Source organism: Panthera pardus, unplaced genomic scaffold (assembly GCF_024362965.1).
Source record: "Panthera pardus isolate Hobbes unplaced genomic scaffold, ASM2436296v1 HiC_scaffold_12, whole genome shotgun sequence".
Taxonomy (NCBI): Eukaryota; Metazoa; Chordata; class Mammalia; order Carnivora; family Felidae; genus Panthera; species Panthera pardus.
In genome coordinates, this window is record NW_026526677.1 from 56,659,190 (window position 1) to 56,684,333 (window position 25,144).

Consider the following 25,144-nt stretch of genomic DNA (forward strand, 5'->3'; position numbering starts at 1 on the left):
GACTGAATTTACCCCCACGTCTTAGAAAACTGACACAATAGAGAAAATTTTTAAAAGAACATGACCATTAAAATGTTATTGAGGGAAAACAAAATTCGTTGTGATAATGACAAAACAAGTTGTTTCAGACTACCTTCTTCTAGTCTGGAAATTGTAAAAGTTGGACAAAACAGGTTTTTAAAAGATACCAGCATACACTGGACTTACAGGACTATGATATATGGAAGAAGGGAAGCCCAGCTAGGTAAGCTCTACATTTAAGGTGACTTTTTTTCTTCGGGCATTTGTCGAATCAGGGTACAGAGAAACAGGCAATCTTATTAGATTAAGGAAACAGAGGTCAGAGTTTAAGGATGCTACAAGAGGAAAAACTTGAGAGGCTAAATTCTGGTAAGAAGGGTGCTACAGAGAAGCAAGCCCAAAGATCTGTATGCAATTTCCCCGAGTCATCAGTTAACTTCTAAGTGGCATGTATGGGGTAAAACCCCAAGAAATCCAGTAAAGAAGAGCAGCTGAAAGGCTAATAAGCTGAGCAAGTACCAGAGGGTCAGAACAGCTACATGATGTGGAGAAGACAGAGGTTAGAGTCAAGTCTTGTCAAAGTAGAAGGGTTTTGGTAGGCACCCTATACCAAAATATGGACAATGGTGAAACAGAACAGCCCTAAGAAAGGCTAAAACCAGACCCTAACAGGATCAAGGTGACCTGACAGTATTCTATCTGCCTGCTAGAAAATTTAACTCTCTTTGGAAATAAAAAACATATTCCAGAGCCTCTATAATTTTTATTCACAATGTCCAGCATTATGAGGCATAACCAAAACCCAAGAAAAACAGTAAATGACTAAAAAAAAAGGCCTTGGGTGCCTGGGTGGCTCAGTCAGTTAAGTGTCTGACTCTTGATTTTGGTTCAGGTCATGGTGTCACCGTTCATGGGATTGAGCCCCATATTGGGCTCTGCACTGACAGTACAGAGCCACACTCTATTTCTCTCAAAATAAATAAATAAACTTAAAAAAAAAAAAAAAAAGGAGACCTATAGTGATTTCGACAGCGGAATCATGAACCAGAGATTAGGAGTAACCTATTTAAGAAAATAAAGGAAAAACATGGAGAACAACTTCACCAGAAACACAGAATTGGTTTTTAAAAAATAAAATAAAAATTCTAGAGCTGAAAAATACATTAAGACTCCAAAATATGTTTTAAAAGCAGATTGGAAATAGCTTAAAACAGAATATTAATGAACTGTAAGACACTGGTAGAAAATACTCAGACTGAAGTACAGAAAGAAAAAAAAGATGGAAATAGAGAAAATGCATAAAAAGTACAAATGTCATATGAACAAATTCAAAAGGTCTGACAGCACAAAAGTTATAATGGGGAGGCAAATGGAATTACACTGTTGGAAGATTTTTATATTGTGTATAAGGTAGTAAATACTAATTCCAGGTAAACTTTATTAAATTAATTGAAAGTCTGGAGAATAGTATAAGTACCAATTCCAGATAAACTGGACTAAGTCAGGGAGGCATACTGGAGTCTCTACGGTAACTAGTAAAAGAATAATACAAAATTATAAAATTAAAAAGCTAATAGTGGAGCAAAAATTGATAATAAAAAAATACAAGTGCAGTGCCTAGCTAGCTCAGACAGTAGAGCACGTGCCTCTTGATCTCTAGTTCATGAGTTTAAACACCATGTTGGGAGTAGAGATTACTTTTAAAAAAAGAAAAGAAAAATGTGAGATTGTTCAATGTCACTAATCATCTGGAAAATGCGAGTCAAAACCACAGTGAGATACTTCATAACTTCTAGGATAGTTATTACATACATATAAAAAAAAAACCAAAAGATAATAACCATTGGTGAAGTTATGGAGAAACAGGAACCCTTATACACAGCTGGGAACGCAAAATGGTGCAATAAGGAAAACAGTATGGCAGTTTCTCAAAAAATTAAAAATAGAACTACTATATGATCCAGCAATCCCACTTCTGAGTATTTATCCACAATAATTGAAATCAGGATCTCAAAGAGATATTAGCACCCCATGTTCACAGCAGCACTATTCACAAAAGCCAAAGTAAGGAAACAAAGTATTGAGCAATGCATGAATGTATAAAAATGTAGCATATACTCATAGTGAGTATTATTCAGCCTTAAAAAGGAATGAAATCCTACAATATGCAACAACATAGATGAACCTGCAAGACATTACCCTAAATGAAATAAGCCAGTCACAAAGGAACAAATATTGCATGATTCCACTTACATGAAGTATCTAAAATAGTAAAACTCATGGAAGCAAAGAATAGAATTCTGGTCAGCAGGGGCTGGAAGAAGAGGAAAGAAAGAACTGCTAACCGACCAAAATTTCAGTTATACTAAATGAGTAAACCCAAGATTAGCTGTATAACATTGTGCCTATAGATAACAATACTGTATTGTAGACTTAAAAATCTGTTAAGAAGGTAGATCTCATGTTAACTGTTCTTATCACACTAAAGTTAAAAAAAAAAAAAGAAGAAATGAAAAATACACAATTAATCCAAAAGGCAAAAAAAAAAAAAAAAAATGGGGGAAAGGTTAGAGAAGCAAAGGAAAAAGAATAGATCACCTATTTATCCTATATGGTGTCAATTTGTTGTAAAGCTTGGGAAGTACAATTGGAGAAGCCAACTACAGTGGCTATCTGTTGTTTTGCTTGCTCTGTCTTTATTTCCCTTGTTTTTCCTTTGGAAATCCATCTCAATTTTCTTTTGGAAAATTATCTTTCCCCATTTTTAGTACATATAGTTTACATGAGGACTGTAATCCCCAACGTGGGGGTCTTGGTAACCCAAGACAGGCCAATGAGCCTCAATTTGGGAAATTTCATTGGAACTTTTGGGACAATGCAAAGTGAGGGATTGCTATAAGATTTATAAATCCTTCATTTGGGGGCCACCATGTGGAGAGTTGCTAAAGAATGAAGCCTTTATGGGAATGCAAGCTGGTGCAGCCACTCTGGAAAACAGTATGGAGGTTCCTCAAAAAACTAAAAATAGAACTACCCTATGACCCAGCAATTGCACTACTAGGAATTTATCCACGGGATACAGGTGTGCTGTTTCAAAACGACACATGCACCCCCATATTTATAGCAGCACTATCAACAATAGCCAAAGTATGGAAACAGCCCAAATATCCATTGATGGATAAATGGATAAAGAAAATGCGATATATATATACAATGGAGTATTACTCGGCAATCAAAAAGAATGAAATCTTGCCATTTGTAACTATGTGGATGGAACTGGAGGGTATTATGCTAAGTGAAATTAGTCAGTCAGAGAAAGACAAAAATCATGACTTCACTCATATGAGGACTTTAAGAGACAAAACAGAAGAACATAGGGGAAGGGAAACAAAAATAATATAAAAACAGGGAGGGGGACAAAACAGAAGAGACTCATAAATATGGAAAACAGGGTAACTGGAGGGGTTGTGGGGGGGGGGTGGGCTAAATGGGTAAGGGGCATTAAGAAATCTACTCCTGAAATCATTGTTGTACTATATGCTAACTAATTTGGATGTAGATTTTAAAAAATAAAAAACAAAAAACAAAACAAAAAAAAAAAGAATGAAGCCTTCAGGGGAAAACAGACCTACTAGATGGAAAGAAGGACTGAATTCTAATACCATCATTTAACCATCTGATCCACCCCTGGAATTTTCAGTTATCCAAGCTAATACATTATTTTCTTGGCTTAAACTAGTTTGAAATAGGTTTCTGTCATCTGTAATCTCAGAGTTGTAAAGGGTACACCTAATATGTACCTAACGTCTAACAACTGCTTAGATGGAACATAAACACCATTTTTTTCCAGCTATAATATTATATAATTCACAGATATGAGGACTTGTCAAATCTCATCAAACATTCTCTGCCCAGGAACGCTGGTTAAATTCGGGACAGAGACTATTCTCCCAATGGAAGAGAAACTCTTTCAAAATATTCTGATATTGAGAAAAGTAGAATTTTCCAGTAATTCAATTAGATTTGGTCAATGCATTGGCTATGTGAAACGCAGTATTTCCTCCCAGTTAGGAAATTACGCTAGTATAAATTCTCTGCCTCTATCTTCTACCCTCTCTCTGCATACATGTATGGGTTTTATACATACATACATATATACATATATATACACACACACAACACATATTTTCACAACTCAAAAGCATTGTTTGGTCAGTGGTTATGTAGTTTTGAAAAGGTAATTTTGAGCTAAAAAAAGGCATTCCTATACAGATATGTTAAAACCAACTGATATTACACAAGTGCTTGAAAGAGATGAAAATTTTATATAAACACAAAATACATTTAACATACTGATTTTATGCTACAAATATCATCTTTGGCAAACAAGGAAAATTAGTTTTTTTAGATTTTGTAAAACAATTTTGAAAATCCAAATGATAATTAGAATTAAAACACTGGATGGTTTTTGAATGACTATTTCCTTAAATGATTACTTTAATATTTTTTAAAGTATTGATACTTCCATAGGAATAATTTAATTACTTATTAGGCATCATAATAATTTGTATTTGTAACTCTATCTCCAAAAAAGGATACAATTCAATCAACTACCTTCAATAGCAAGCACTTCATAAACATATTTAATAGTGATTTTTTTCTATGAATTTTTGATTTCTGTATAATCAAAGAAGTAGATCTATTTGAAAACTTTAATTTTATATAACCTATATAATTAAACTTTAGAGTACACCATTTTTGGTAATAAGTTTTCTTATTAGGTGAAAAATAAGAAAATAAGTTTCACATATTTGGTCAAAATGTGTCAACTTCCTTTAAATTATTATGCAAAATGACTCAAGTTAAAACCAAGATGAATTTTTTCAAGACTCAGTGGGATTAATAACATTTAACTACATTATTATACACTGAACTATAACAATGTTGTACAACTAAGTAAATCTATTTACTTGAATTAGGATGAAAAGTGGTATTTGTAAGAAGTATTCATTGACCTTTTCAGAATATCCAGATTCAAATTATACTCACTTTTGTCAGTTAATAAAACACAGCAGTTAGAAAGAATATGATGAAATAAAAAAATCCTAGTAACATGTTGAAATCAAAAAGTCCATGTTGAAATCAGAAATATTTGTGACCATATAAAAAAGCTCAAGGTGTTAAATGCAATTTAACATAACCTTACAGATTACAAATGGAGCACTTAGATATTAAAATGCATATAAGAAAAGAATAGAAACAATACCCTTTTTAGTTGTTGTTCTTTTAAGCTTCTCACTGTCCTTGCAGGCTCAGAAATGAAGTTTTTATAGTTTTCACATATATTGATCCGAGACTGGGCTACCTGCATTGTTCCCTCAAGAAAAGATTTCCAAACAGGATACATGCTCCTAAATTCAAAGAGGGACAGAAAAGTATTAGGCAGGGAAAAGGAAAAAAGTTGGCTAACCTTATGCTTACTGGCTAGCACTGTGAAACAGAATGGATGTTTTCTTTATAGTTGAAAGTGTATTTATAGTGGTTTATATATATATAGGTAGTAAAATTTTTATCATATAAAGGGAGAAACACAACATATACTTTATTCCTTTATATCTCTGCAATGACTATCTTGATTCATTAGCTATTCTTGGTAATGGAGTAAAGGATTGCAATTCCAGACAAAGCTAATGCTATAAAAATTAGTGAATTCAGACCATCCAGACCTTTCACTGTCTCAGGGTCATCATTATGGATATCAAGTTTCATTATTTCATTAAGATATTTTCCTAATTTTAGAGATGGGGTAACTGAGCAAGCCTTAGACAGATTTAGAAAAAATCACCCTAGAGCACAAAAGAGTGTGGTAGTACTGAGATATAGATGAAGGTTGAGTACCTCTAAAGTAGATTCTCTTTCAACTACATCATATTATTCTCTTACATAAATTGATATAGCTGGAAAAAAATCATAAACAATTGCTTACATACTTGAGAAGTCTATTTCTCTGACAAAAGAGTTCTATGGTAGCAATGTTCTACATCTGTTTCTGTGTTGTAACAATGCTTAGCCAGCATCCTATTGTGGCTTGGAATCATTCCAAGCAATTCCTATCACCTTTACTTGATAAATGTGCTCAGCAATCTCTTGGGAAATTCAAAGAATTATTCATCTTTTGCTTTTTGTAGCTAATGTCCTTTTCAAAGCTTCTCTTCTACTTTGCTAATTCCTTAGTCAGTTCTAGTATGCACCTGCACTAGCTAAACATATTTTATAACTTATCATAACAATGGAGGGTATTTTGTTTTTAAAAAATGAGCTGCTTGGGGTGCCTGGGTGGCTCAGTCAGTTAAGCGGCCGACTTCAGCTCAGGTCACGATCTCGCGGTCCGTGAGTTCGAGCCCCGCGTCAGGCTCTGGGCTGATGGCTCAGAGCCTGGAGCCTGCTTCCAATTCTGTGTCTCCCTCTCTCTCTGCCCCTCCCCCGTTCATGCTCTGTCTCTCTCTGTCTCAAAAATAAATAAAACGTTAAAAAAAAAATTTAAAAAAAAAATGAGATGCTTGCACTGATGGATTATAATATTCATCTCCTAAGATTTTCCTTCTTGTGCCACATGGATTTTCTACTATAGCAATGTATGATACCTTGTGCTACATAAATGCTACTACTTAGAACTAAAAAAACCTTGGGGTGCCTGGGTGGCTCAGTTAGTTAAATGTCTGTCCAACTCTTGATTTTGGCTCAGGTCATGATCTCACATTCCCAAGATCGAGCCCCACACTGAGCGGAGAGAGAGCCTGCTTAGGATTCTCTCTCTCTCTCTCTCTCTCTCTCTCTCTCTCTCTCTCAATCTCTCTGCCCCTCCCAGCCCATGTGCGTGCATGCTCTGTGTCTCATAAATAAATTAAACAATAAAAGAACTAAAAAACATTGTAACTATATTTTTCAAATAAGAAAATGATTAGTTTATATAGTGGATTAGGTTTTGTAATACATCAAATGAATTAGTTTAGATGGAAATATTCTTTTATTTAACCAGAAGTATATCACATTCCCTTTGGAAAAAAGATTCAGTGTATGGTGCCAGCAAAAGCTGTTAACACAAAAGCAAAATGAATATGAGATGATGGATGTTAACTAAACCTATTGTGGTAATCATTTCACAGTATATGTAAATCAAACCATCAAGCTGTATACCTTAAACTTACAGTGATATATGTCAATTATTTTTCAATAAAGCTGGGGAAAAAAAAACCAGCAAAATTAAAGTTGCCCATAGCCTGCATGACAACTGATGGAACCTGGGATGTAAACTCACCACAGCCCCTCCTAAACAGTCCAAACTGTTCAGAGAATGCAGAGAGAAAAATTCAGTACTGTGCTTTGTAGTTATTAATTTGCACTTAAAATACATTTTAAAATCATAATTAAAATGAGAAAGAAGCACTATGAAATGTGACAGAAAGGAAGGAAAGAGAAAAGGAAGGGAGGGAGGGAGGGAGGGAGGGAGGGAGGGAGGGAGGGAAGGGGGGAGGGAGGGAGGGAGGGAGGGAGGGAGGAAGGAAGGAAGGAAGGAAGGAAGGAAGGAAGGAAAGGTGGGAGGGAGGAAGGGAGGGAGGATCCCTTCATCCAGGTTCTCCTCATAGGGAGCACTCTCTTCCCTTTCAGTCTTCACCTAGTTGACTGTTGTTCATCCCTCAAATCTCAGCTTAAATATAACTTCCTTAGAGAAGTCTTTCATGATCACCACCAACCCAACCCAGACTCCATCAAGTTCCTCTCTGTTATTCGTTACATGGCTCCAGCACTTTTCCTTCAATTATACATATTTTTATGTAATTGTTAGTCAATGTCTGTCACTCTCACTATAGTGAATATTTCATGAAGGTAGGGGTACATGTCTGTCTCACTATTGTATTCCTAGGGCCTAAACACATGGCCTAAGATTTAGAAAGGTTATGAAAATACATATTGCATGAAAAAAATGAATGGATATATATATTACGAAGACTATACAATAAAAAGAAAAATCCTTGTAAAGTTTAAAAAGAGGTCTTTGGAGAGTAGCAGATCTATAGCATGCAAACATATTCTATATAATGAGACACCATGACAAGAAAATAATTTAGTTACAAGTTAATCAGAAGACCTGGGTTCAAGTTCTAGTTCAACCAAAATAATCATATATAGCACACTTCACTATACTTTCATTTCCTCAACTGGCAAATGGAGAAAATAACAAAAATACCAGCACCATGTATCTCACAGGGTTATTTTATAACAGTAAATGCAAATGAAGTAAAAACCCTTGGCAGAGATTCTTTTAATGAATAAATAGTAACAGAAGCAGAACTGTAGTAGAAATGTTAGTGCTTGTTAACATAATAGTGATAGTTGCAATGGTAGTGGTATTTTTCATTAAACTGAGGAAAAATAATAATGGGTGTAGAGCGATTTTTACATATTTTTATTTCACTAGGCTCCATATATGTAATTTTGTGGCATAAGATACTAAGCATGTATGGTATTTTGCTATTCTGCACAGGTCATGAAATGAGGCTCAAAATTATGACAGAAAGGAAGGAAATTCTTTTAAGAAACTATCACATGCTAGATACTATATGTCATATATTTTTACATTTACATTATCATTTAATTCTCATGTGAACTTTGCAAAATAAGCATTATTCCCATTTTTCAGAAGAGAAAAGTAAGGCTCAGAAAGACTGCAGAATTTTCCTAAGGCTACTCACCTGGAAACAGGACTCCCATGGTCATAACCTAGACTTTGCCATTACCACTAACCAATCCCAAAGTAACCATCTAATCTCTGACCAACACCTGCTGTTTTCACTCATTCTCTTTAGGATTCTGACTCCAACAATTATTTAAACTCTATTGGAATCCACAATCCATTCTATCTTACCCCCCTTCCCGTCTCTTCCCTGTCTCATATTTCCCTTCTCAGCTCCTCATCCAGATGGTTTTATGCTCCACCATTATAACCACTCCCTATGTATATATACTTATTACCCTTGCCCCTTTCTCTTTCTATCATTCTAATCTAATTTCAACCCTGGGGGCACCTGGATGGCTCAGTCGTTAAGCATCCAACTTCGGCTCAGGTCATGATTTAGCAGTTTGGAAGTATGAGCCAGGCATTCGGATCTGCGCTAACAGATTCTCTCTCTCCCTCTCTCTCTCTCTCTGCCCCTCCCCCACTTGTGTGCATATGCACACTCTCTCTCTCTCTCAAAAATAAATAAACTTTAAAAATAAAATTTCAACCTTGGTTAAATCCAAAGTTCTGTTTACACCATACCAGTCTCCATGTGGCAGAATGTTACTGGAAAAAACCATAATCATGCTGCCTGGTCTCAGTTTAAATTGATGTCTAATACATTCTAGTAACTCCTTAGTGCTACGCAGCAATTCTACTATATTCCCCTAAATCCTCTTATTCTCTCAATCTTCTACACAATTATTTCCCACTTTTTCCTCTCATCTCACACCTCTACTATGACCACACTTTCAGCTGATAATGAAGCTACCAGAAGACAATGCCTACATGTCTCACCACATTTACCAATCTCCCTACTTCTGCACCCATACACTCTGTCATCTTTCTTTTTACTTGGAAGAACTACCTGTGCTCTGAAGGCCAACCCTTTGTATTTACACTACAATCTATAACTTAAGAATAGCAATCCAGTAATTGTGCTTCTTCCTACAACGTCAACTTTTCCCTCTCTATTGGATGGATCTCTAAATATGCTATAATGTCTCCCATCTAAACAACAACAACAAAAAACAAACAAACAAACAAACAGGGTCACCTGGGTGGCTCAGTCAGTTAAGCCTCTGACTTCAGCTCAGGTCATGATCTCACAGTTCATGAGTTCCAGCCCGCGTCAGGCTCTGTGCTGACAGCTCAGAGCCTGGACCCTGCTTCGGATTCTGTGTCTCCCTCTCTTTCTGCCCCTCCCCTGCTCACACTCTGTCTCTATCTCTCAGAAATAAATAAACTTAAAAATTGAAAACAAAAATCCTCTATCAACCCTCCATTTCTCTCTAGCTACCACCCCAATGCCTGCTCCTTTTAACAACAAAACTCCTTGAGAAAACAGTCAGAAATTATTGTTTCTACTCCCTCTGATCCTGGACTTTCTTGATTTAACTTAAATAAGGCCTTAGCCTCCACCATTCTTCTGAAAGTGCTTTGCGAGGTCATCAAAAATCTCCTTATGGCTAACCCAATAGTCAATTCAAGCTTTGGTCCTATTATTCAATTTATCAGCATAATTTACCTAGTTTATTCTTGAAAAGCGTTCTTTCCTCAGCTTCTAAGACATCATTCTCTCTTGACCTACTCCTACTTCACTAGCCACTCTTTAATCTTCTTTGCTAGTTCCTCTTCATCTCACTGCTCTGTAAATGCTGGAGTGCCCCCAAAGTTAATCCCCAAGCTGCTTCTCTTCTCTAACTACACTTATTCTTCAAATATGAGTATCCAGGCTTTCGGTTTTAAATACTGTCAATATACTAACTATTCCTGAATTTTTGTTTCCAGCCCAGACAGCTTTCCTCTCCTCCATTGCCTATTTAACATATCCAACTTGGACGTTTAATAGGCGTTAAAACTATAATGTCCAAAACCAAATTCTTCATTTTCCTAAAATCTGTTCTGTCAATTGATTCCATCTCATTTATGGCTACTCAAACCAACACATAATGTTTAATTATTCATATGTTTTACTGTCTTGTTTTCTCTCACTAGAATGTAGGCTCCATGCAGCAGAAGCACTGTTTTATTCACTCTTATATTCTCAGCACCTAGAACAGGGTTTGGCATGCTATGTAAGGCACTCAATACATATTTAGTGGAGGAAAGAGAGGAGGGAATGATGAGGCCTAGATGTAATCCCAAATCTATCTAGCTCCCAAACCTCTCCTCTGCTCCTGACATAAAATTGCTCTGGGTCCCACTAATAACGCTAGCAACAAGAGAAGGGTCTCTTCACTGTAATAAAGGTATCAAGCTTTGTGTATCCTAAGGCTTTTGTGTATGTCTAACATGATTTTGGTCTCATTTCTCTTGCACTATTATTTTCTTATCTTTTTTTTTTAATAACTCACCGTTTTTTTTTTTTTAACTTATTTTGAGGGAGTGTGTGTGTACATGAGCAGGGAAAGGCCAGAGAGAGGGAGAGAGAATCCCAAATAGGCTCCATGCTGTCAGTGCAGAGCCCAATGCAGGGCTCAATCCCATGAACCTTGAGATGGTGACCTGAGCCGAAATTGAGTCAGATGCTTAACTGACAGAGCCACCCAAGCGCCCCAATGACTCAACTTTTAAATTAAAATGTATGTATTTCACAATTTCATATTCTAACTGAAAAACAAATGACACTTGCCATAATAATTAAGTTATAACTACTAAAATTCAAAAATGGTCATCCACCAAATACCATCTAAAATCATGCTGTGCTGTGAACTATCTTCCATATGGGTATTACAATGGAAAACAGAGAAAACTTTACCAGGAAGAATTATCATTAAGAAACAAACTTGGGGCGCCTGGGTGGCTCAGTTGGTTAAGTGTCTGACTGTTGATTTTGGCTCAGGTCATGATCCCAGGGTCGTGGGATGGAGCCCCGTGTTGGGCTCTGTGCTGGGTGTGGATCCTGCTTGGGATTCTCTCTCTCCCTCTGCCCCTCTCACCCCTGCTTGTGCACACTTTCTCTCTAAAATATTAAATAAATAAATAAACCAATTTATTCTGACTGTGATGATGGTCACACAAATCTACATATGTGATAAAACCCCACAGAATTTATGAGTGCATATAAGACATGCACAAAGGAGTGCATGTAAAACTGGTGAATTCTGAATTAGATTGGTGGGCTTTATCAATATAAGTTTCCTGGTTCTGATACATACTACAGTTATGTAAGGTATTACCATTGGGAGAACCGGGTGAAAAGTAGAACTCTTGGTATTAGTTTTTCCAACTGCACATGAATCTACAACATTTCAAAATAAAAAGTAAAAAAATATATATATTAACAAAACTATACATCCTCCCTAGGACTAAAAATATAACAGTGTACATCAAGAAGACTCTAGAAAATGTGATACATAAGCTCAAAGTCTAAGATTCATTTATACAGTAACTGATGACAAGGAGAAAATACAGTGTTTAATAAGTAAGTGTTCATGTAGTACTGTTCTTGCTAGTAAGAAGGAAGAATATCCAAAAGTGTAGGTAACAGAGGTAAAGGCAAGGAGGATGACTGATTTCAGTGTAGTTGAGGTGTGGTAACTACAACACAACTATAGCTTGAGGTGCTCACAGATTAGGGAACTAAGGATAAGAAAAGAAGTGGACAGAGATGAGGAGAGAAAGGTAATCTGGGGCCAGGTTTCTTCATGCCTTTGAATATTTTTTTTTTTTTTATTTTAAATTTCATCCTATTGACCAGGAGAAACACAGGAGATTTTCAAGCAGGGGAGTGACAGCAGGCCTATTTTACAAAGACATAAAGCGATACAAAGATATAAAAGGTGGTACTGCAACTAACGAAATTATGAAAGGGAGAGATCACAGGCAGAGAAGCAGCTACTTAATATTCCTAAGAGAAGATGAGATCTAGAAAGAAGTCAAAGTTGGAGGCAGTTGACTTTGGTCCCCAGGCTAAAGAGTTAATAAAAACATGTGATCATTACTAGTTTATAGGCAATATTTACAGACAGGAACAAGATAGATAAGATTACTTAAAACAGTCACTAGTGAGCTGAGGGAACTTTGAGAAACACTTATAAAGAAAGGACTTGCTATGGTCTGAATGTCTGCGTCTGCCCAAAATTCCTATGTGGAAATCCTAACCCACAAAGATGATGGTACCAGGAGGTGAGGCTTTTGGGAGGTGATTAGGTCATAGGCAGATTATTGCCCTTTATTTTTTATTAAAAAAAAAATTATTTTATGTTTATTTATTTTTGAAAGAGAGACAGAGTGTGAGCGAGGGAGAGGCAGAGAGGGAGGAGGACAGAAGTTCTGAAGTGCTCTCTGTGCTGAGAGCAGACAGTCTGATGTGGGGCTCAAACCCATGCACCATGAGGTCATGACCTGAGCTGAAGTCAGTCACTTAACCGACTGAGCCACCCAGGCATCTCAGATTAGTGCTCTTTTAAAAAAGACCCCACAGAGCTCCCAAACCCCTTCTACCATGTAAGGACATGCTAGAAGTTGAGAAACCTGCAACTCAGAAGAGGAACATCCCCAGAACCCGTCCTGGTCTCAGACTCCCAGCCTCCAGAACAGTGAGAAATAAACTTGTCATTTATAAGCCATCCAGGCTGTGGAATTTTGTTATAACAACCTGAACAGACTAAGACAGGGGTGACAACTTGTCCTCAAAGACTGAAAAACAAAAACAAAACCAAAAAAACAGGTCCAAGAGAAAGTGGTGTTCCAGTTGTCCAGTTTCCAGTCCTTCAAGATGCCTGTGTATCCTCCAGGTCTACCCCTCCTCTCACCCACCAACCCATATACTTCACACCAGCCATGCTGGACGGCACAGTTACCTAACACCCATATTTTCTCATGCCTTAGGGTGCTACTTCTGCTTAGAATTCCTTTTGCCCAACCCTGGCAAACTCCTGTAAGTTCTTTGAGACTCAGATCTAGAGGCCTAGGTTTTCCTCTACAGTCCCAATGCACTCTCCACTCCTCACCCAATACCACAACTATTTACAGTAGCTATCTCCTGTAGGCTCCACAAGGACAGGCACCACACCTCACAGTCTCTCTGATCCTAAAGTGTAATTTAACAGCTACCCTATAGCAGATACTTTACATCTATCTCATGAATAAATAAATCAATGACTGTTTAAATAGCTGTGTGATCTTAAGCAAGGCATATAACCCAAGACTTAGTTCCCTAACACATAAAAGGAAGATAACTATATGTAACTCACAGGGTTGTTTTGATAAGCATGAGAGATAAGCTGAAGTTCCTAGCACAGTATCTGGTATTTAGCAAATATTTAGTAAAAGTTGGCTTAACCTACTTTTTTTTTTTTTTTTTTTTGGCTTAACATACTTTTAAAAATAAGGTTGTACAAGCTAGCCAGGGAACAGAGCCTTTTTATCCTTACTTCTTTGGTAACCTGAATCCTGAATTTCAAACAAACTTAGCATATAGCCTACCTACATATAAGCTGGAGTCCTTCTTTATCACCAGCAAGCAATCTCTTCCTTGGTCAGGCTTTCTTCATGTTCACAATACTGAACTATATTAACGTTGTATCTCTCATTCAAGGTTTTTGCTCTACTTGTCTCTTTTGCCTAGAATTTCACATCCTCTCTCTTCCCCTCTTAGCTGAATTTTAAAGATACTGGGAAGTCCACAAGAAAATCTCTATTTTTGTTTATTTTCTTGGTTTGCTTTATTATTCTACATTGCAATTATATAAATCTATTACTTACAGCTATAATGCCACCTTCCAAGTTATAAGTCAGTCCTGCAATTGTGAAGAACTATTACATTTCTTGTTTATCTTTCCGTTTTCTAGTCCTGTTAACAATATCTGATGTCCGTTTTCACTGACAATCCAGCAACATGATTTCATATTCAGACTCTAAGCCATACACTTGAATACGGAGTTCTTAATTATCCTGGGTTCTCTGCTATCATTTCATGGGCATTAGTTTTAACTGCAAGGTCTAAAATCTTGACTCTGACTTCTGGTTCCCTTAATAAATACTAAGGACAGTCTTGAGCATAAAAGCCAACAATCACTTCCAAATTAATTTCAAAAAAAGAAAAGAAAAGACATCAAATCCTAAACAAAATTACAAAATATTACAATAACTTTAAACATATCTGTAGGTCACTGAGGACACAATTTATATTCTATTGTCATCTACCTTCTTTAAAATTTGTATGTGGGATACTGACTGGCCAATTTCTGTATACCCTGTTCTGTGTGTGTGTGTGTGTGTGTGTGTGTGTGTGTGTGTGTGTGTGTGTAAAACCTAGAAACTTTCCCCTAGGCTCACAAAATTTCATTGTTCCAAATTTAGAATTTCGGAATTAAAGAATCAATAAACATGTCAGAACACTATAATCTTCTTTCATTATTATTGTAATAACGTGTTTCATTTGTAGGTCATTCAGGAAACAATTTGTGTTCCACTGTCATCTACCTTCTTTAAAATTCCATACATGCATTTTAATTAAACAAAACACAATCTTGGTTTAACACATAAGAAAACTATTTTATACAGATTATTTGCATATGTTGTGGAACATTAACATTTTCTGATAATTTTGAAATTATGTCTAAAAACGTGGCAAAGAAAAGCAATTTTTTAAAACTACTGAAGTCTACATTATCTATATGACATGGCTCTGAGCGAACTTATTTTTAGAGAAAATAGGAAAGATCTACTTATTAAGTTACCTGTAATCATTCCGATCATCAGTTTTTATTCCAGGCCAATCTCTCTTCAGATATTGACTAGCCAACTTCTGGATACCCTGTTAAAATACACACACATATATATGTATTATAAAATAAGTATTGTGCCATTAAAAAAACTCTTTTCCTTAAAATATGTTACTTGGCAAATTTCATCTTTCCAAATGTAAATTTAACTCAGAAGAACCAATGATAAATGGCAGAACATTATAACTTGTTTCATTATTGTCACAGTCTTCTCCTGTGCATTTTTAGGAAAGGGTAACTATAAGGATGAAAAAACTGAAACTTAGTTGATATGCTTTCCACTTCACCAAATTACTTGACCAGCTAAAAACAAACCGCCTCTGGAATATCACAGGTTGCACATCTGCCCACCTCTGCAGAACTCTGATTACACAGCTTGACATCTCAATTTCCCACCATTCCTCTGCGGTGGCATCGCCCTGCATTTCTAAACCCAAACTCTCCCAGATCATGAAAGGCACCATTACTTTCAGTTGGGAACAGACAGATACGCATTCATTTGTAAAAGAAATGAACAAAGCTTGGTGTTATTCCATATTAGTCATTTTGATTCAAGACAGATTTTAAGGTTTTTCTTTTTAAATAATACCATGGCACAAATTACTTCAAATATAGAAATTAGTTTTACAAAGAAATATACCCACATGTTGTTATCCATACAACATGAATGTGGATAAAACAGAATATTTATCTACAATAGATACAGTGGTATCAGGATTTGAACAGAGAAGACTATTTTTTTTTTTTTAATGTTTGTTTATTTTTGAGAGAGAGAGAGAAAAGAGCACAGAGTGGCTGGGGGGGGGGGGTGGGACAGAAGATCCAAAGCATGCTCTGCACTGACAGCAGCGAGACTAATGTGGGGCTTGAACTCATGAACCATGAGATCATGACCTGAGACAAAGTCAGATGCTTAACTGACAGAGCCACCCAGGTACCCCAGAGAACACTTTTACTGGCAAGGTTAAACTACTCACTCTGAACACAGAATATCTTACTTTTAGATGGGATCATATGTGGTCCCCTAATAGTGTTAATGTAATGGATTAGAAATCATAAACTTTAGGACACTCTTCTCTCCATGCAACTTCAAATAGAATAAATAAAATGCTGAAATGAAGAACAATCACATTAATTAACAGACTGCCTACATTAAGCAGAGGCTGCCCAAATAAAATCAATGCTGCACTGTATACATGGCACCTTTCTACTAAGGTCTACTGCCAAATCAATTTGGCTTGATTAAATCCATTGTTGAATGCTTCTATTTATCATTATTTCAATGAGCCCAAAGGGTAGCAGGAACTGTAAAGAAGTTCCTTGGAATCTCAAGTTCCTCCTGAAATTGGCAATAGTTTGGTTTCACTATTACAAGGTACTATGTATTCTGAGAACTCACATACAACGGCATAGCCACAATACTTCCATTTACATACCTTGTACTTGGGGATCTCAATCATTAAATGTTCCTTGAATATGTACAGTAATTTTTCACCTCTGCACCTTCTTCATACTCCTATTTCTACGAAATAACTTCCTATCACTCTTATTCCTACCTGCTGAACTCTCACCACCGTGCCTTTAAGCTGATTTTTAAATTTCCTAACACAAAATATTCAAAATTATATATAGGAAAATACGAAAAATTTTACTGTCTAGGTATTTAATTTCATTTCATTAAAACTGAATAGTTTACGGGGCGCCTGGGTGGCTCAGTCGGTTGAGCGGCCGACTTCGGCTCAGGTCACGATCTCGCAGTCTGTGAGTTCGAGCCCCGCGTCGGGCTCTGTGCTGACAGCTCGGAGCCTGGAGCCTGTTTCCGATTCTGTGTCTCCCTCTCTCTGACCCTCCCCCGTTCATGCTCTGTATCTCTCTGTCTCAAAAATAAATAAACATTAAAAAAAATAAAAAAAAAACTGAATAGTTTATCATTCTTTCTGCATTTATTAGCTGGAATTCTTTTTTTTTTTAACGTTTTATTTTATTTTGTTAAGAGAGAGGGACAGAGCACGAGCAGGGGAGGGGCAGAGAGAGAGGGAGACATAGAATTGGAAGCAGGTTCTAGGCTCTGAGTTGTCAGCACAGAGTCCGACATGGGGCTTGAGCTCATCAGCTGCAAGATCATGACCTGAGCCGAAGTCAGACTCTCAACCAACTGAGCCACCCAGGCACCCCTAGCTGGAATTCTTTTTTAAAGAGCTACCCTTCTTGAACTATTTGGTTATCCTGAGGTACAGTTCTTAAAAGAAAGGCAAGATAAATATTTGATTTGTCCAGTTTTGCCTAAAGGTGAACAATGAATTTTTAAAGAAACATTATGAACTCATATATTTTGAATAATGGATGTATTTCAATTTATTGCAGTCACTATTCTTGTGATGCTCTAATTGTTACAACTGTAGTCAGTAAGGAGTTCCTCCCAGTTGGGTCCCACATCATGACCCCAACAGACTTTGATAGTTCCTTTGTTTTCTTTTACAGGTTCTATTCTAGATCTGCAGTAAGCTAGTTTTCTAAGGAATTCTGACTCCTTTCTGGGAGAAACCAGATTTAGAGACCACAATCTAGGCATTTCCTTATCCTTCAAGTCTTTGTGTCTTTAAGAGGCTTTTTCTAATCACTGTATACAAAGTAGCTTACCCTCCACCCAGTTACTCTCTCTCATACCGTATCACTTATTTATAATCCTCATTATGATACTGTCTGGTTTACATAAATTTTACTCTCTTTACCAACTATAAACTTCTTCAGGTAGGGATCTTGTCTTTTTTTTTTTTTTTTTAATCACTATGTCTCCAGGCTATAGCAACAAGGCTAGCATTTAGTTGATGCCAATAACTTTCACTAATTGCATGAATAAATGCCACCTACATTATTCTATATCGAATGTACAAGAGCCAAACTCCTTTTGTGTTTTTGCCATTCGGACTTAGAAACGTCTGAATCAAAATTTCTCTGGTTCCTCAATTTTTCTTCAGCGGGGGGGGGGGGGGAGGGCATACCAGATTTCTAAGATTGTTACCAGGTGGTTTTAATATAATAAATAAATTCCTTTGTAAAATTACAGTTAATTTTTGACCATTTCCATTATTGGAAGAAAACATGTGAGGATATTCTAAGGCAATAAAAAAAAGTAACAAATTTGTTCCATACTTAGAAGGCAGTACACATTAATTTTTGTGAAGGTTCAAATAAATAAAAATCCCTGAATTAAAAGAACTCATAATATGTGCACAGGAATAAGAAATATGCAATATAAAATGGGAGGCAACACGTGGTCACTACCAAATTAAGTGGCAATATATAAGTTCCAAGGTGAAGAAAAGATTGTCTAATTTTTTTATTTTTATTTAAAAATTTTTTTCTTTTTTTTAGTGTTTAGTTTAGTTTTGTTTTAATTAGAGAGAACGCACATGTTAGAATGGGGGAGGGACAGAGAGAAAGAGAGAGAGAATCCCAAGCAGGCTTTACACTGTCATGCCACAAAACACAAGATCATGACCTGAGCCAAAACCAAGAGTTGGATGCTCAACTGACTGAGCCACCCAGGCACTCTTCATCTGATATTTTCTTAATGAATTACATCTAAATGACATGATAGTTGACTTATCCAGTTTATTGCAAAGTGGTTGCAGAACATTTCATACAGAACATGGGATGTCTGAGCCTCAGATTATGAGTAGGACTAAGGCAGAATGACAGCACTCAAAATTTATATAAAACGAATATGACAAGCATTTCTACACATATATTTCTCTTAACTCTGTTTGGCAGAGTTATTTTTATTTTATTTGTTATTTTTATTTGGATTATTTATTTATGTATTTATTTATTTTTTATTTGTATTATTTTTTTAATATGAAATTTATTGTCAAATTGGTTTCCATACAACACCCAATTCTTATCCCAACAGGTGCCCTCCTCAATGCCCATCACAGAGAAATTGGACACCTAAAAGGATATATAATTTACTTACGATCACATAACTAGTTAGGTTTGAGTTAGAATCCCTACTTATCATTCTAAATCTTCACCAAAAAAAAAAAAAAAAAAAACACACACACATTGCTTTAGAGTTGATTTTATCTAATTCTTTAAAAATTTCTTTTTTTCTTTTTCAAATTTTTACTTAAATTCTAGTTAGTGAACATATAGAGAAAAAATTTCTGAAATTACTTTTTTTTTTTGTGCATTGTAAGTTACATTAGCAATTTCTAGAGCTCTGAACCACAAAGTTGAACTGTATTAAACTGAATGAGCCCTTCAGAGAGGAGATGAGGGATTCATGAAATAGATAAACAGTGAGATCTTTAGATGAAAGACTTTATTCAAGTTAGTTCAGAGGCAGGAATCATGATTTCTGTGTGCTCCATGCAGCTGTTCAAGATCTAATCTGTATGGATGCTCAAGAAATACTCCATGGCCATTATAGGAAAGGTCTTAAATAACATTTGATGCCTGTGAAAGCATGCTATACTTAAATTAACTGGTTTCCCTTTTATATGTTATGCTTAAAGCTACATTGTATGAATGAAAGGTCTGTATATAGACAAAATAAAGTCTACTTTAATTAAGTGGCTAAGAAAAATAAATCTATGGCTGGCAATTTTCTAAAAAGTGTTTTGTTTTGTTTTTTTAAATCACTTCCCTAGGCCACAACGTTATTCTCTAAAACTGGTGCACTAAACACATATTATTTACTTCTATTTTCCTGAGCATCACTGATGGATAATGTTGATTTGATTTCCAATACTGTTTACTCTGTAGCACTGGTTTCTATAAAAATGTGCTATCAATATACTCCTTGGAACATCCAAAAACATCTCATTCCAAATTTTTAAAAGCTATCAGTGTCTGATGTAAGACTCGCTTTGTTTTACCTCTCAATAACACTTGCTATGTTGCTCTAATAAGTGAGGCAACACAAAGAAAGCCACTGTTTAGTAGATACTGGGAAATGAACTGATGGCTTAACCTTTTGCCCATTTACCACAGCAAGCTGAGCAAGAGTGTGCTCCACGGCACTCACACAGGTTATTCTGTACCCATTTCGGCCCCTTAACATACAGAGAAACTCATATTTAAATTTTACTAAGGGTTTGCCATCAAATGGCTCTTCAGAATTATAGGACACCATGTTGTATATATACTATACCTTTTTATTGTGAAATTCCCAAGATTATGTTAAAAATTAACAAGTCAACTGTATGAGTTGCATGGTTCTAAAACTGATATAAATAATAATTGTCTTTACTATTCTTTTTTAAAATTTTATTTATGGAGGGGGGAGGAGCAAAGATACGGAAGGAAAGAATCCCAAGCAGGCTCCTGCTGAAGCGGGGCTCAATCTCATGACAAGATCACGACCTAAGCTGATATCAAGAGTCTGATGCTTAACCAACTGAGCCACCCAGGCCCCCTTTACTGTTCTTTAAATTACTTTAATAGTAATGGAGAACTTCACCCCTGCCCTTAAGGAAAGTTTTGAAATATTTTTCACTGTTTTCTGTTTTCAACTGTAGTTAGGGTTAAAAAAAATTAATTAGTATAATCTCATGTTATATATTAACATTAAATACATATTTTAGCCTTTTCCTTTTATCAAAAATAAAGACTAATTTTATTTTAATTGATTACATAAGACAAGATCTAAAGACATTTTTAAATGACCTATCCTATATGATTTGAGAACCAAATAATTAAAAAATAGATGAAATTTAACATTCATTCATGAGTAAACACTGTCAAGATGAGAAGCAGAGGGATCTTTCCTTAACCTAATAAGGGTGTATATGACAAACCTATAGCTAAAATACTTCTAATGGAGAGCAAATGTTTTCCCCCTTAAGAATGGGAAGAAGGCAAGGATGCCCTCTCTCACCAGTCCTTTTCAACACTATACTCATAGTGCCACCTACTACAACAAGAAAAAGAAAAGGCACACAGATTGGAAAGGAAGAAATAAAAAAATTTTTATTTTCAGATGATGTGACTGTGTATGTAGAAAACTCTAAAGAACCTACAAAACAAAATAAAAGACCTCTGGAACCAATAATTGAGTTTATCAAGGCTGCAAGATACAAGGATGACAAAGAAAACTGGACTGTTTTCCTACATACTGTAATGAACAAATGAAGTTTGAAATTAGAAAAAAATGTATGATAGCCTTGAGTAAAATATGAAGTACTTAAGTATAAATCTAACAAAATATGTGCAGGAACTTTATGCAGAAAATTCCAAAATACTGATGAAAGAAATCAAAGATCTAAATTAATGGACAGATATCCAATGTTAATGGATTGGAAGACTTCATACTAATAAGATGTCAACTGCTCCCAATATGATCTATACATGTGAAATCCAAATGAAAATTCCAGAAAGCTTTTTTGAGGATATGAACAGCTTAACTTTATTTATTATTTATCTATCTATTTTTATATTTTTAATTTACATCCAAGTTAGTTAGCATATAGCGCAACAATGATTTCAGGGGTAGATTCCTTAATGCCCCTTACACATTTAGCCCTTCCCCCCCTCCCACAACCCTCCAGTAACCCTCTGTTCTCCAGGGTTTAAGAGCCTCCTATGTTTTGCACCCCTCCCTGTTTTTATATTATTTTTGCTTTTCTTCCCTTGTGTTCATCTGTTCTGTGTCTTAAAGTTCTCATGAGTGAAGTCATATGATATTTGTCTTTCTCTAATTTTGCTTAGCATAATACCCTCCAGTTCCAACCACGCAGTTGCAAATGGCAAGATTTCACTCTTTTTGATTGCTGAGTAATACTCTATTGTATATATATATATACACACCACATCTTCTTTATCCATTCAGCCATCGATGGACATTGGGCTCTTTCCGTACTTTGGCTATTGCTGCTAGTGCTGCTTATAAATATTGGGGTGCATGTGCCCCTTCGAAACAGCACTCCTGTATCCCTTGGATAAATACCTAGTAGTGCAATTGCTGGGTTATAGGGTAGTTCTATTTTTAATTTGTTGAGGAACCTCCATACTGTTTTCCAGAGTGGCTGCAGCAGTTTGCATTCCCACCAGCAATGCAAAAGAGATCCTTTGTCTCTGCATCCTTGCCAACATCTGTTGTTGCCTGAATTGTTAATGTTAGCCGTTCTGACAGGTGTGAGGTGGTATCTCATTGTGGTTTAGATTTTCATTTCCCTGATGATGAGTGATGTTGAGCGTTTTTCATGCGTCGGTTGGCCATCTGGATGTCTTCTTTGGAGAAGTGTCTATTCATGTCTTTTGCCATTTCTTCACTGGATTATTTGTTTTTTGGGTGTTGAGTTTGAGAAGTTCTTTATAGATTTTGGATACTAACCCTTTATCTGATATGTCATTTGCAAATATCCTTTCCCATTCTATCAGTTGCCTTTTAGTTTTGCTGATTGTTTCCTTCGCTGTGCGGAAGCTTTTTATTTTGATGAAGTCCAAACAGTTCATTTTTGCTTTTGTTTCCTTTGACTCTGGAGAGGTGTTGAGTGAGAAGTTGCCACAGCCAAGATCAAAGAGGTCCTTGAGGATTTTGATGGCTTCCTGTCTTACATTTGGGCCTTCCATCCATCTTGAGTTTATTTTTGTGTGTGGTGTAAGACAGTGGTCCAGGTTAATTTTTCTGCATGTCGCTGTCCAGTTTTCCCAGCACCACTTGCTGAAGACACTGTCTTTTTTCCATTGGATATTCTTTCCTGCTTTGTCAAAAATCAGTTGGCCATATGTTTGTGGGTCCATTTCTGGGTTCTCTATTCTGTTCCACTGACCTGAGTGTCTTGATGATTATAGCTTTGTAATACAGCTTGAAGTCTGGGATTGTGGTGTCTCCAGCTTTGGTTTGCTTTTTCAAGATTTCTTTGGCTATTCAGGGTCTTTTCTGGTTCCATACAAATGTTAGGATAGTTTGTTCTTGCTCTGTGAAGAATGCTGGTGTTATTTTGATAGGTATTGCATTGAATATGTAGATTGCTTTGGGTAGTACTGACATTTTAACAATGTTTGTTCTACCTATTCCGGAGCATGGAATATTTTTCCTTTATTTGTGTGTCTTCTTCAATTTCTTTCATAAGCTTTCTATATAGTTTTCAGTGTACAGATTTTTCACCTCTTTGGTTAAATTTTTTCTACGTATTTTATGGGTTTAGGTGCAATTGTAAATGGGATCGAGTCCTTGATTTCTCTTTCTGTTGCTTTATTGTTGGTGTATAGGAATGCAACCAATTTCTGTGCATTGATTTTATATCCTGCAACTTTGCTGAATTCATGAATCAGTTCTAGCAGTTTTTTTGGTAGAATCTTTTGGGTTTTCCATATAGAGTATCATGTCATCTGCAAAGAGTGCAAGTTTGACCTTCTCCTGGCCGATTTGGATGCCTTTTATTTCTTTGTGTCATCTGATTGCTGAGGCTAAGATTTCCAATACTATGTTGAGTAACAGTGGTGAGAGTGGACATCCTGTCTTGCTCCTGACCTTAAGGGGAAAGCTCTCCATTTTTTCCCACTGAGGATGATACTAGCGTTGGGTCTTTCATATATGGCTTTTATGATCTTGAGGTATGATCCTTAACCCTACTTTCTTGAGGGTTTTTATCAGGAAGGGATGCTGTATTTTGCCAAATGCTTTCTCTGCATCTATTGAGAAGATCATGTGGTTCTTGTCCTTTCTTTTATTGATGTGATGAATCACACTGATTGTTTTGCAGGTATTGAACCAGCCCTGCATCACAGGTATAAATCCCACTTGGTCGTGGTGAATATTTTTTTTTTAATGTATTGTTGGATCCAGTTGGCTAGTATCTTGTTGAGGATTTTTGCATCCATGTTCATCAGGGAAGTTGGTCTATAGTTTTCCTTTTTAATGGGTCTTTGTCTGGTTTTGGAATCAAGGTAATGCTGGCTTCATAGGAAGAGTCTGGAAGTTTTCCTTCCATTTCTATTTTTTGGAACAGCTTCAAGAGAATAGGTGTTAACTCTTCTTTAAATGTTTGGTAGAACTCTTCTGGAAAGCCAACTGGTCCTGGACTGTTGTTTTTTAGGAGATTTTTGATTACTAATTTGATTTCTTTACTGGTTATGGGTCTGTTCAAATTTTCTATTTCTTCCTGTTTCAGTTTTGGTAGTGTATATGTTTCTAGGAATTTGTCCATTTCTTCCAGATTGCCCATTTTATCGGCATATAATTGCTCATAATATTCTTATTATTGTTTATATTTCTGCCATGTTGGTTGTGACCTTTCCTCTTTCATTCTTGATTTTATTTATTTGGGTCCTTTCCTTTTTCTATTTGATCAAACTGGCTAGGGGGTTATCAATTTTGTTAATTCGTGCAAAGAACCAGCTTCTGGTTTCATTGATCTATTCTACTGGGTTTTTTTTTGGTTTCGATAGCATTGATTTCTGCTCTAGTCTTTATTATTTCCTGTGTTCTGCTGGTTTGGGGTTTTATTTGCTGTTCTTTTTCCAGCTCTTTAAGGTATAGGGTTAGTTTTGTATCTGAGATGTTTCTTCCTTCTTTAAGAAGGCCTGGATTGCTATATACATTCCTCTTATGACCGCCTTTGCTATATCTCAGTGGTTTTGGACTGTGGTGTTACCATTTTCA

The 25,144-nt window shown here is 36.1% G+C and overlaps 1 protein-coding gene across 7 annotated transcripts in view; it reads right to left on the reverse strand.

The window, feature by feature from the left end:
• The window catches only part of FCHSD2 (FCH and double SH3 domains 2), a 300,305-nt gene that overhangs the window by 137,989 nt on the left and 137,172 nt on the right, over nucleotides 1–25,144 (reverse strand). For 6 of the 7 annotated variants that reach the window (XM_019449723.2, XM_053900073.1, XM_019449722.2 and 3 more), the window contains 2 exons: nucleotides 15,490–15,566; nucleotides 5,288–5,432 (listed from right to left, as the gene is read on the reverse strand). In XM_019449723.2, the coding sequence (XP_019305268.1) occupies nucleotides 5,288–5,432; nucleotides 15,490–15,566 (222 nt within the window). The remainder of the gene's footprint in view (nucleotides 1–5,287; nucleotides 5,433–15,489; nucleotides 15,567–25,144) is intronic. The other variant, XM_053900075.1, reaches the window with a different exon arrangement.